The sequence below is a fragment of the Anguilla anguilla genome, chromosome 14 (genome assembly GCF_013347855.1).
Source record: "Anguilla anguilla isolate fAngAng1 chromosome 14, fAngAng1.pri, whole genome shotgun sequence".
In the NCBI taxonomy this organism is placed as follows: domain Eukaryota; kingdom Metazoa; phylum Chordata; class Actinopteri; order Anguilliformes; family Anguillidae; genus Anguilla; species Anguilla anguilla.
The window spans coordinates 9,477,025-9,491,240 of NC_049214.1; the positions used below are offsets into that span (position 1 = coordinate 9,477,025).

Consider the following 14,216-nt stretch of genomic DNA (forward strand, 5'->3'; position numbering starts at 1 on the left):
ATCACTGTGGCATCCTCTGTAAATTGAAGAGCAGTGCAGACCAGTATGTGCGCTTCTTTTCCCTTTGCAACCCACCACCAGGCTGTGCAATCATAGCAGCAGACATCACTTATGCAGACAGCGCAGATAGAATAGAAGACTGCAGTAGGCAATGAATTCCTAGTCTCCTGAAACCCACCCAACCTGGGAGATGATGTGGCAAATTGTGTATCTACACGGCTGCCGGCCAGACGGTGCAGCTTTGTTCAGGATTAGATTTCGGATGTTGGAGCACATTACTGCACAAAGGTCTGGAGCAGGGGTGCATTGACTCCAGTCCCGGAAGGCCGTTGTGTATGCTGGTATTCGGTGTTTCGGCACTTAACTGCTTAATTTAAGTCAAAGTTTGACCAAAGAGTCCACATACATTGTTTCAAGGCCTAAATTGCCTCCTGATTGATAGGAAACCACAGAATCTGCAGACACTGAGACCCTCCAAGACTGGAGTTGTTCACCCTGATGCAGTGCTTTCATAAGCCACTCGACAGCCCAGTGAAACTATGTTCTCTGAAATTTTCTGGATAAAATTAAGGATGAAGTACACCGCAGTTAGATTGAACAGAAGCTACAGTCTCTTTGATCTGAAGCATAGCCCACTAATGCAGGTTATCTGTGATCACGATACAATGGATACCTTGTCCAGAACAAAATGGGAAAACAACACCAAAAAAATAAATAATAATACCCTAAAATCCACAGACAATTTGAAACACACCAGCACTGTGAGATGTAACAAATCTCATACAGGGGTGGTCTCACAATGTTATTTTCAAAGTATGGCTTCCACTGAACAATAACTCTAAATTTCATATGCTCCACTGCCTGTGTTTCCTGCTGATTTGTCTTCTGTGTGATTTGCCTGACCACAGTAATCTTATCTGCTTTTTTCCCACTGTCGCCCTCGGTAGATAAATTGCGTTTTCAAAAGGTACATCTCTCTACCACAAGTTTCCTCAAAGTAACGAAGTTCAGAGGGAAAAATTACTTTTAAGACACAAGTAGAAGTCAAGAACCATCAAGCGCTCAGCTCACAGCTCATTCATCCTGTCATTAATACAAAAAGAACTCTGTTAAATACTTGGTAATTGCAGCAATGTAACAGTAACATCAGAATAATGACTATTTTGTCAATATTTAATCAGACATTTTAAGATAAGCAGGCACGGGTTGTGCTTGGCAGTTTTACAGCTCTGTTGCCACTTGATTGAAGAGCAATTGTTGCTTTACTTTTTGATTCTGAGTAGGGAGCTTTACCACTCAAAGGGAAATTCAGGTCACTGCAAGTAAACATTGCTAACTTACTACAATTACCACATTATTACTCCTTTATTCTGAGCAGTGGTGGAAAATAAATGCACTCATATTTTTGAGGCAAATTACACCTTTTAAATATATAAATACTATATACAACAATAATAAATGCACACACAAACACATACATTATCTGACAGACACCACAGATTAAACAAATTGCAAATATATGAAACACTGTATATGGAAACTCAAGATTCAGACTACTTACCTATCAATGATCCCACATAAGTCCATTTGCAAGTCACTGAAATTACCCATGATTCTCTGCTGCACCTTGATTAAGTCCACAGCAATATTGTCGACATATATTAGCTGCATACATCCTTGAAAACTGTTGAATGGGTTTCTACAATTTTGGTTATTTTTGTTTTCAGGACAACCTGTAAATGCCAAAAATAAAAATAAGCCTTCAATATGGCATAAGAAATACATTCATGCACTCAATACAATATTTTTTTGTTCATGTAATGCAGCATGTAGGATATAAATCACATGCTGTACATACACAAGAATAAATGGCACAGCAGGGGTGGTGTGTGTAGAAAGCTGAGGGCTGTTAACCAGCCCTGAAGTGCGATATATTCTTGTATATAGGCCGTCCATTTAGAGCTACCAGCTGTCCTTCCTTTATTATATACAGTTAAAAGCTATAAACTGCACAGTAAATCTCTTAGAGTTGATTTTACATTGAACATTTTGCGGTTTGGAATTGTTCTTGCAGCTATTTATGGCAGAAATCTTTGTATAATGTGTTGAAGTGAAGGACACACAGCAGTACTTAAATATTCTGTCAGACCAAGCAAATTACCAATCTCTTGAAGCTACAGTATGTGATCAGCACCCTATAATTGTACCGTGCAACCCACATGCGACAATCAGCATCCATCCTTGACAACTTTAATCTTGAAAGAAATATACCGTTGTGCATTCAAATAAATGGAGCTGAGAGAATGGATGCTTTTTTTTCATACATACTGCATACAGTGTTATCGAAGTTACAGTATAGTACTCAAAGTAGTACACAAGTAATAGAGTAAGAACATGGTACAGTATTTACAGTAGCTGCAATAGCTATAGTATTGTAATACTTCAGTCGTGTCTGTAAATAATAAATTAAAGAATTGATTAATAAACTGAGTAAATAAACTTATTTAAAAGTATTTGGAAATTTGGATAGGATTTGAATATACCCTAGTCTTTCATCATTACATCTGGGTTATTTCTTCATCTGGAATGCTTACAAGTAGGTTACACTGTATATATATCCATTTGACACCATTTATCCATTTGTTTTATTACATGGCAGCTGAGACCACTTAAACCCACTGTTTTACTATCTCCAGATGCATGCATACTCACATATTCATATTATCACAGCTCCAAGCTCATGCCATTATCGAGTTTGCTATATATTTTCTGCTGAACATTAGGTTAGGGTGCTATAATTGGAACTTGAATTGGCCTATTTTGTGTACTTTCAAGTGTCACCTAATGGGGACATTGCAGCAACCCTGCTAACATTTGACACATTTAGTCACAAGCAGGGTGTAAATCCAGGGGACAAGTCTGCCTATGTATGATGCAAAAGACTAAGTTTCAAGTATACAGTAAGTTTCAAAGTATCTTTTAAGGCAATTAATTATGATCAAAATCAATCATGATCAGGAATTGTAGTATATCACATTAATTTAGATGATTTTTCTCCCATTTTCATTGTACAGTGAAAAACTATAGCACAAGGGAAAAAAAATAAATAATTAAAAGTGACAGATGACAGCATCTACAGTATATGCAAAAAGATCCCATCTGAACCCTCTTACCCAAATGCAGAGATAAACGCATTTCAAGTTACTTCTTTTCAATAGAACCTGCCCGTTATTTTGTTAACTCTATAGACCTTGAAAAGGCTACATTAATTGCATTAAACTCCTGTTATTTAATCACGTATTTACAATTCAAGATACATTGTTTAAATTGAAAATACTAATTTGATTAGTACAGAGGAAAAAAAAAAATTAGATATAACTGTCCCAATACTTTTGCATTTAACTGTATTAAATGGTGTCCAACATTGTCCCATGCCAACATACAACATTCATTGTCACAAGGATGCATCATTGTCCAAATGAACACTCTTGCCCTCTCAATAAATTTGTAGGATTCATACAAAAGACTACAATAATGGTATTCCTGCTGAACAATACACACAGTGCCCAATAGCTGTCCACTAATGGCCCACTGTCAGCACAGCTGTTGGTCTGCCAACGTTTTGCAAATCAGCACTGCAGCAGACTGCTAGCAGGCAATCGAGATGGGGCTCATCCATTAAGAGCAGGCTCTGCTCTGTTCTCTGCTGAATGGTCCTGTATCTAGGAGACTGCTGGAGTACCAATTTTCAAAACACTGGCTGTGGCCGGTGGCTGTCCAACGGTTCTTACTTGCTTCGTTCTATGTATTATTTTATTATTATTTTATGACCATTCAAAGCGAGTAATGTAGACCTGTCTGAAAATGTGAGATTGAGGTCAAAGGTATAAGTCTATACCAAGATGTTTGAGACATGAATCTGATGCTAAATGACTCCACAGCCCTTAGAAAGTCATAGAGGCGGAAAAATAGAAAACTGCTTTCTCTACATTAGCTTCATTTTGAGATGGCTTATTACAGTGTCTGTTCTCTCCTTGGCCTTGGGAGGACTCATACAGTATGTTGTACATTCGCTGTAGCGAAATGACTGTGGGAAACCTTCAGGATACAAAATAATTAGACATCAGTGCTTTGACCATATTCAATCTTGTATGATGAATAGTACAAATCCTTACCTCCAAAAAATAAATTGTTGCCAGAAGCAACATGGAAAGGTGAACTTGCATGTGCAGCAGACCCTGCCTCTTTGTCCACGGTTAAGCTTACACGTCCTCTCTTTGCATTTAGTTCCAGGGAATGCCATTGTCCGTCATTTAAGCCAGACCCTGGGAAGATTGAAATGTACGTTTTTAAAGATGGAGAAAATCAAACAACTACACATTCTATCAAAATTGACTCCTGCATGACATTTTTTACTTCTGATGTGGCCATAAATGACAGTGATGTTTTATTTTGAAGAATACAAAATGTCAAGCAACAAATGCAGTCTCACTTTTAATATGTACCAAGTTATTAAAAAAGGATATGCTTGCAGATGAATTCCTCCCACTTGTTCCCTATGTCACAATTATAACAATACACTAAAGTATTCACCTTAATGAGATACATTGGCTGCTACACACACTTTGAGCCGAATACATTTCAAATATCTGGGTTAAATAATTTCTCATAAATTTTGAAATGAGAAGCATGTGGATGATATTACCTGTTGCAGCATCGGCCAAAATTCTCCCAGCCTTAGAAATTTGTAATTTGACTTTGCCCTCACTGAGGTAAAGCCACAAGCTTCCTGCATGCTGATGCATTTCAGTAGTCATCAGAAGACCTGCTTTGTTCCAAGTCCTGAAATGCAGGCTGACTGACAAACTCTCCTTCTGAAGAGGCCCTGGCAACTGCAGGTAGCTCTCAGAGCCTAGGAATGTCACTGGAACGTCAGCAGGCTCAGAGCAAGCAAATGTAACATTTCCCTGAAAGTACACATATTAATTATTTCCAATAAACAGGTGCATTGAGTACAAATTTGTCTTGACAGCTCATGGAGGTGAGGGTGTGGGGTAGGAGTGGTAGGTGTTCTCACTAGCTAACGGATATCCTGAAGAAGGACAATTAATATCACAGTAATGACATTAATCAACCTTGTGGAAATGAGATCCACATGGCCATGCCTCATTTGAATGTAATGCTGTTGTGAGCACCAAATCGGGTAAAATCTGAACTAATGACTATGGCCATGTGTCAGTAACTGTACCATCTGTACCAAGCTGAAGTATACACTACACCTCGCTTATACAATTAGGTCTTAATTGTAAAGGCCAGAGTCACTCAAGTGGTTTAAACATCATGTGCAAAGGTACGACTGCTGTAACCTACCTTGGTTGAACCTGTGACCTTCTTCTCAATGAGTTAAGCATGCACTTAGCTAATAGACTCTACCAATCCAGTGAATGTCAATAGAACTGTTTTGATTTCAATTATCTTTGCTCACCTCTTTCATTGAATTGTCCCTATCATATATCTAGGACATCAGTGTCTACTATAATTTCAGAGAATATGATATTCAGAAAACACAAAAACCTTGTGAAATGTTAAAAAAAAAATGTATGTGTTTTTGACTCTCACCCATCATTTTTGAGACCTTTCCAGACTGAAACCTCTAATTAGGGAAGTGCTGATGCATATCTTGATGTGAATTATTCATGCTCATTATGAACTAAAAGGAAGAATAATTATAAGGCAACCAAAATGAAAGTCTTCATTTGTACTGCAACTGATTGTGGACTTCACTCGAACAGAACCAAGGAATTCTGACATTTTGTCAGTGCAGTGCAGCACAGTGCCATTTTCAAACTGGTGCTTCAAACCGAAGTGATTATCTGTGCAGTAAAGGTCAAATATTTCATACATTTTTGGAAGGTCAAGAACCCATAAAGTCAGCTAAACTGAATACCTGTGATAAAATAGAAACTATAATAAAAAAGCTATTAGAGAAGCGGTTTAAAGACTGCTTTTCTCACTATTTTTATCTTTGTCTTTTAAGGTCTACTTGTTCCAATAAAGTGACTTCCACTGATAGCAGGTGACTTATTGATTACCAACTTTAAAAACCTGTGCTGTGGAAAAAAAAAAAAAAAGTCACTCTAATTATATGTGTTATTTTTTACTCTGAACAGGATATGTCTTCGTATTTAAAGACAAAAGAATAACTGCATCACTTTAGAAACAGCTAGCAATCTGAGCTCAGAGTTGTTCAATCTCAATGTGCTTTTGAAATGAAAAATAGTTTGGTTAAATAAATTAGTTTCCAAATACTATGATTTTAATCTGAGAAAAAGATACAATAAAGACATTGTTTTTTTGCAAATAGTAAAAAGATACTTCTCTCAAAATTAGTACACTGGCTGTGATGTATACATGGCATATGACCTAATCTCCAATGTGCCTTCTAACCTTTTCTGCCACCAGCTCATGCAGTTCTGTTGTCCTGGCAGTATATGCCGAGGGTATAGCCATGCAATATAGTGTTGGAATTTGTACTCCATTTCATTGCAGTGAAAGTTTAAAATATTTAATGAAGCTAATATTATTTGCTTACCTATGGAAGATACTACAAACACATCAACCTCAGAGTTATGACCAATCAAAGGCGGTATTAAACTTAAAGTGGCAAATGCACTTATAGCCAAATATTTAACTGAGCAGCATGGACTGGGCACTGTTTGAATGGACTCCTGAATATTTTTCCCACAAGACTTCTTGGGTAAATGGCTAAAATATACAGGTCTGCTGGGCTACTCATCTCATTAAGGCACCGGGAGGCTTGGCTGTAGAGCCTGGTATCAAATCCAGACAGTTTGAGGCAAGAATCCCCACATGCAGTTGGACGTGCTGTAATTTGCCACTATCCTATTGCCACAATTGTGCCTTGACTGTGAAATCAGGGTGCAGTGTTTAGAAGGTCGATCAGAAAAGGATAGGATGCCTTTGAATTGCATTATATATGCGCATCAGTCTAAGGAAATAACTACCTAGCATAAAGAAAACAGCACAGTGGAAGAATTCACTGGTCAGCAAAAAATGAAAAGGGTTTTTCACTTGAGGTCTAACTATAGATCACTTTGACAAAAATAGTTATTTTGAAAACATACCGAGGCTGTTACGTGGTGCTTGAGTTTTGCAAGATCTATCACATTGACATCATTATAGAGCAAGTTCTCCAGGCACCCATGGAAGTTTCTCTTAGAAAATGTTCTCGATTTCCCATGGCCTGGGACGCCTCCAAAGCTAAGCTTAGGAAATAAGATTATTGCAAAGTTAAATTTCACAACACATCCTTTTTAACATAATAAATGTGCTAAATGTTTAGAATCGTTTTACATTTTTAATAAAATACCAGTAAATGTAGTATACATTATTTTAAAGTGACTGTAAAGGTACATTTGTGAAAAATTGTATGAGGTTACTATGGTAATGTATTAAGCATCAACAACAGTATGGGAAATCAATTGTATTGCAATATCGACTCATCAGTCTAAACCTTTTCATATGTGTGGACTGAATGGGTAGAGTTCAATTTATTACTGGACTCTGAGCTATTGTGTCCAGGTCCTTCATGATGTCATGAAGGACCTGATATAATGACCAATAAATGTTTTAGTCTTATTGCATATCTCCTCCCATAGTTTGAAGCAAATTGAAGTATTCTCTCCCGCTAAAACAGCCTCTTTGAGTCTGAACTTTACGATAGAGAATCGTTGTCCACTTTAGCAACATAGATAGAATATTCTGCCCTCTTCACAAATTAATTTGTATGAGTTCACAGATAGCAAACAGCACTGAAGTTCAGGTACTTTGTCTGAGGTGTGTTTGTTCAGCCACGTGTTTGTTTACTTGTGGGTGGGACCGTTTTGTAGGAGTTCAGTGGGGAGGTGGGCTAGCGGGCCACTCCCAACCATGGCCATTCAATCCTGAGGTATTTTACCCCCCAATACAGATTTTATGCCTGATTTGAAATGTGTGTTATAATAGTTATTGACATTATTTTGAATAGATATTTTGTGGATGTGGATGTGTAATGGATCCATCCCTCTTGGATAATTTATGGTTATTTAAACTATTTTCAGCCACTTTACAATCACTTTAAATAATGTACTGTTGAGACACCCATATATAAAATCAAAACAGTATATTAAACCTTAATGGATTTTATGACTGTAGCAACCTTGACCTTATTTGCTTATGTTTAAGTTAAACAGACATCATGTGGTTTACATCAAGTGGATGATGTCACGATGATGTGGATGTGTATTTTATTATACTGTAGATTCTTCATCAACTGTATTTAAAGTAGGATTAAACAATTAAAAATATATATATTTTTAAATCATTTTAAATATCCTATCCCAATTATAGCATAGATATTCCACTAAGATCATTCTGAAATGTAGTTTCATGACATTGATGCCATGAAAAGGCTAATTTTGGTACAGCTACATTAAGTAATTTTGACAACTTAATTTGCCTACTTTAAGCAGTGTATTAGCATTCAATCTTTGCAATAACTGAAGACAATAAATCGCGGATCAAGAGTTCACCAGTTGACTGAAGTAAACAGAAAACAGGAGAGCAAATGTTCACCTCTTGACCCATTTATAGACTCTGTGTGTGAGACAGAAAAATGTCATAGCAATATAAATGAACGCATTACAAATTATACTAAACTGGACAACACACCTCATTATCAATATCAGAGTGACTGAAGTCTCCATTTATTTCAAACTGACGTGTGCTCTTGTCCACAGTGAAGTTAATGTGTCTGTGAACTCGTTCAATAACCACAGAGTGCCAGTGTTGGTCATCAAGCAGGCTTCCCAGTGTCACCACGTTTTGGTTCTCCGGAAACATGGACCTTGTTTTGCCTGCAAGAATATACATTAAAATGGTAAGAATACCATTATGGCAATTTTATGGACATGACTGGATTTGCATGCAAACATTTCACTGAATTACCCAGTGCAACATACCTACAGGCAAAGATAATACAGCAGGAGAGAACATGATAGACAATATTTTGATCTCAGTGTAGGCATTGTTACATCAGCAAGCTACAGTAGTGTGTAAATCAGTTGTACAGTATTTCTTTGCAACTAAGCATTTACACCAGGGAATAGTGGCATTTCATCAGCCACCAGAATCCTTACAAATATCAAAAAAGACAGCTGATACTAAGACATTGCACAAGCACCCAGCTCACTAACCACAAAATGCAAACCGATGATTGAAGAGAGTCCTGCGTCATTTTCATTTTAAGTTATAAGAAGAGTCTCTTCTACCCAGACATCAGTTGACAGAAAATGATGTTTGTGAGTAAAATCATGAGTCAAAAATATGGAAAACATATTAATTTAATTGTGGCGAATGGTAATGATAGCCTTTATCTTTCGCACACTAAAAAAAAGAAAACATTTAAAATATTTTTTACTCTATCAAATTTTCTGTCCTGTTCCAAGACTGGAAAACAAAATCAGGAAAGGGAGCAGCAGAGAAGTGATCCTGTGACAGAAGATGAGCACTGTGATTTTGTAGACGGAAATGGATGCATGGATGACAGCGTTTCTTGCACCCTAGTGCAAGTGCTGCCAAAAAAAAAATTCTTCCCACATTGTGTGTACATTTTCATTTGGACGATTTAATGTTTCCTCTCGTCAGATAAATTTAGAGGGCTGAGGGAAATGCTGACCAGCTGCCTGCGTTCCACATCTCTCCCACAAGAATTAAATATCAGCACTGAAAATACCCCCTCCTTGTACAGCAGTGAAATTCTCACAGCTAATATGAATTCAAAAATGATGACAGTCATGCACATGGTTGGAATATTTTTGAGAGGATATTTCCATCTGTGCTTTCATGCAGGTTTGTTACTACATTTAATAATGCATTAATCATTTCTAGAAAGGTTCCCAAATGAATGGAGTATGATGTTATATAACTGCAAATTTGAATGTCAAATCTGAACGTAAATAAATTGTTTGCTTTACATAAATTCCAGATAAAACATACTAATGATTTCCATGGTTTGTCTCTAACTGGGAATCTTCCTGTTTCGTGAATACTGACTTTTTAAATGCAAAACATGCCTTACCAGACAGTGTAAGGTGTCCTTCTGTAGAACCAAGGTTTGGTGAAAACCTTTTGAATCTCACTGTTTTAATAGTCTGATGACTAGTGAAAAGGCAGTGGCCATCTTTGAAATCAACTGTCACTTTCTTAAGTACTTTTTTTGTTAAAGTGCCAAATGTTTAGAATGTTTTTGGCATTTCCCATGGATAAATGCCACAGATATTAACTTGTATAGGGTGACGCAAAAAAGCACTTTCAACGTTCAGTTGAAAGCTTAAAATTGAATACACTTTGAACACAAGGGGTACTCATCCTCATAATGTCCCCTTCCGCTAATTTCACTCTAAAACCATTGTTAGGTCAAAAAACAAATCACTTTGGGCCTATTAGTAAATGAAAGCTATTATGAGGCGTATGAAATAAGTTCCATTTGTCTTTTTTTTCCAATATAGTGCTTCAGAGAAGTATTCAATTAAGTCAAATTATCATTCACTAAAAAACTGATTGGTGAACACATCGGTGGCATTTTTGTGAAAATGTGATCTGCACATCAGAATTCTAGAAATCTTACATTTCAGGTTTAATGACAATTAAACTAATTAGTAGCAAAAAGACTCTCCCCATCACAAAAAAAAGATAAAGAATAAAACCTTACTGCAACCTGTATGTGATGTTTGAACATATTAGATCTAGATCTAGAATGAGATTTTATAAGGGATTTAAGGAAGACATCAACCTTTCAAGTGCATGTAATGAGGTTGTAAATGACAATGCATTGTTAGTTAGTTGGCTTAATATATACAATTGATAAACAAACCATTGTGAATCATTTCACATAAGCTGTATTCCACTTGCTAATTGTAATGGGCATTATTTACTTCTCTCTCATGGAAATCATTTGTTCACAACGGACACTAAAATATAAATACACGTCTCAATGGAAGCATGGTGTTGTAGCTAAATGCACCCATTTATCACTGCGTAGTGGGCTCATTGCTGCTTTCTCTCTGGGGCTCTGTAATTGTAGATGAACCATAGGGACATTCAAGCATTCACTGGAGCACTGGAGCATCCCGGCTCCGATACTGCATCGAGAGTATACTGAAGATCTGGATTATGAAGCACTTGGCTCATCGTGTGCATTAACTAAAGATGACAAACAATTAAGTACAGTTGCATACCCTAAATTATTCCAGCCACATGTGTATTGCTCCAAATTATCAGAAGTGGCAGTACTACTGCCCATAGTTCAACAGTGAGAGCGAAATGCTTTCATATCTCTTTACACATTGGAAATCAAGGGCATGTCCTGATGGCTGGACTAGGTTAATGCAGCCAGCATTTCTGTCAAGCGAAAACATTTTTTTTTTTTTGTTAAATGTACTGTATCCTCAGAGCTGTATTTTCACTTCAAGGGGCTACAGTCAAAATGATCTATGCAGCTGAATCTAAGATGGTTTCCTGCTACCCCCACCCCCTTTCATTAGGTATGTTACACATTTAGGTATCTACTGTTGGCTCTCAAAATGCAGTTACAAAATGTGTACAGCTGACCCCCCAGCTCGTACATTCACATAAATAATTTAGTGATCCCACATGAGAAATTCAGCATTGGAAGTGGTCCCAACGCCTTGAAGGTACCTGCAAATCCATGCAGAGCACGAAAGAATGTAAAAAGGAGGAGAGAGCAGTACCTGTTTTGATATGAAGTAAGAGCTTTCCTTTGTGTAGCTCAAGTGTCAGACTGTGTCCTCCATGTCCTTCGCCATGCATGATAATTCCAGAGTTCTGCAGTGCTTTGAACTGCATGGATATCACATCTTTGGCTGTTTGACTTGAATTTTGACTGAACCTGTAGAGCAATGAGCTGCTGCCATCAAAACTTGCCACATCAGACTCTGCAAACAACATATTACAAGTAAAAACTCTATAAGGCATTTAAAGGTTTCCATTTTATGCAAAACAAGATTTACGGTGATGCATGACACAACAACTATGAATATGTATTCATGAGCATATGTTATTGCATAGAATCCACGCATTTATCTTCTCTATATCCCTCTCGCCTAGTCAAGGAATTTCAAGAACGGGTTAATCATTCCAATGGTAAAATAACATTCACACAACACAGGCTTGCACTTGTGGAAGAGAGATGTAAGTGTACAATAACACATTGGGCTCATTTCTGACAAAAACCCTGCACAGACAGGAAGACTCAGGGCATCACAAGCACAGAAACTGGGTCATTAGAAGTTCGGCTGGACCAGTTATACCTATGATCAAGTATGAAACTATTATGAAAGCGTATTATTAAAATATGCTTCCATCATAGTTTCACATGTGATAAGTGTGCATCCCATTATCAGTATCAAGGACATTATCAAATCTCCATTGCAAATTGTCTAATGTTAAATGAAAAGTTATGCCTTAGCCTTCATGCCATCAATCATGTTGAAAAGGCATTATGCCTCAATTGTCAGACAGGATGACATGTCATTTCTAAGTCAGAAATGTCACAATATGGCATAATTACTCCGTTTTTGAAATTTCAACACCTCACACACACACAGCTTTGGACATTGTCTGACAACTTTAGCCTAATAACTGAGTCTGAAGTAAAGATGCTATTTCCGTTCTCAGATTAATTTTTAATTGCTTTTGGCTGTTCCAGTGCTGCACTGCTCATATATACTGTAGCTTGTTGGGTAGCCAGCTAAATAGGCAATTTGTGGCATCTTGCGTCACCTGAATTAGCAAATGAGTAATACAATGTTCCAAATAACATGTGCAGGCTACCCTTTGTTTGGCTAGTCACATAACATAGCTAACAACTAAAAATACATTTTGGAAGCAAACTACCAGTTTTAACTTTTGTCATGGGCTGACAGACAGGGTTAGGACCCAGGTGCAGAGATCACTCAAGAAGGCTGAGGAAGTCAGCAATAATTATTTTCTGGTAAAACAAAACAGAGAACAAGGAAACACCAGAAGTAAAAAAAAATAAAGAAATAAAAAATAAAACCTAGACATGGGGGACTAGTAGCGAGAAGAACATATGAAGGCCAAACACTGAACTGAACAAAACCAGTAGCTTACACACAGTACACTGTGAGACACATGCAGACAATCACTGAATATGCCAGATGTGCGGTGTAGAATCAATTATCCAATAACAACAAGCAATAACACACACAAGACAGAGAAAATCAAAGGAACAGTGTGAAAACCAAAACAGGGCATTAGTGGTCAGGAGCTGGTGCCATAACAGCTTTACCACTGACAGAAATAATGCAAAAGATGTTCTCTAACAATTTGCCCTGTTTACAGTTTTAGCTACATGTTACTGCACATATCCATTGCTGTTAAAAGACATGAGGGTATTGAACCCAGACAAAAAATTGAAGTAGTATTGAACTGAAAACCAACATGTCATCTCACTCTAAAATGTGCATCGAACTCTCAGTTGTAGACTGAGGAACGATGCCTTTTCAAATGAGTTACTAAATCATTTTGCATACGAATTTAGAATTGATGGCGTTCTGTCTGATAAATGAAGCTTAACTCCTTTTCAGTTTAAGGACAAATCTGAATTGGACTGCAATGCATGACATATGCTGTGTAGGCTGAAGAATGATAACTTTTCAGCTGAAGTATGGCGATTAACAACCGAGACTATGACAAATTCACATCTTTAAAAGAAACACTTCATAGTCAGTGTAATAATGCATTAAGGTTATTATGGTCAATTAAACCTGGGAGTACCTAGTGGGAATATGGCCAGAAAGCACTGTTTAAACAAATGGAAAACAAGGATATGTGAAATGACCACTCATTTCAATGGAGTGCAAAAGACGTCCTGATGGGTCAGCAAGTGGCAAACCTTCATTTCATTATGATCTTACACCCTGCCCAGCGCATCAGGTGAATTAGTACCATTCAAATACCCACACCATTTTCACAAATCTTTTTGTTTTTCACTAGCCTTTTACCAACTGTTTGCATCCTTAAAATAAAACAGGACCAATAATGTTATGTACACAGCAGGAAGTCCCCGACAGCTTAAATATCATCTTTTCAAAAAAATTCTGGGTAAACTCTGG

General features: G+C 37.2%; 1 protein-coding gene across 3 annotated transcripts in view; it reads right to left on the reverse strand.

Annotated features, from left to right (window-relative positions):
* cntnap3 (contactin associated protein family member 3) overlaps window positions 1–14,216 on the reverse strand; it is a 99,018-nt gene that overhangs the window by 38,031 nt on the left and 46,771 nt on the right. For 2 of the 3 annotated variants that reach the window (XM_035392285.1, XM_035392286.1), the window contains exons 5-10: window positions 11,811–12,014; window positions 8,731–8,915; window positions 7,146–7,286; window positions 4,706–4,967; window positions 4,176–4,325; window positions 1,562–1,733 (exon numbers count right to left, since the gene is read on the reverse strand). In XM_035392285.1, coding sequence (XP_035248176.1) covers window positions 1,562–1,733; window positions 4,176–4,325; window positions 4,706–4,967; window positions 7,146–7,286; window positions 8,731–8,915; window positions 11,811–12,014 — 1,114 coding nt within the window. Of the gene's footprint in view, window positions 1–1,561; window positions 1,734–4,175; window positions 4,326–4,705; window positions 4,968–7,145; window positions 7,287–8,730; window positions 8,916–11,810; window positions 12,015–14,216 lie in introns of those variants that run through there. The other variant, XM_035392287.1, reaches the window with a different exon arrangement.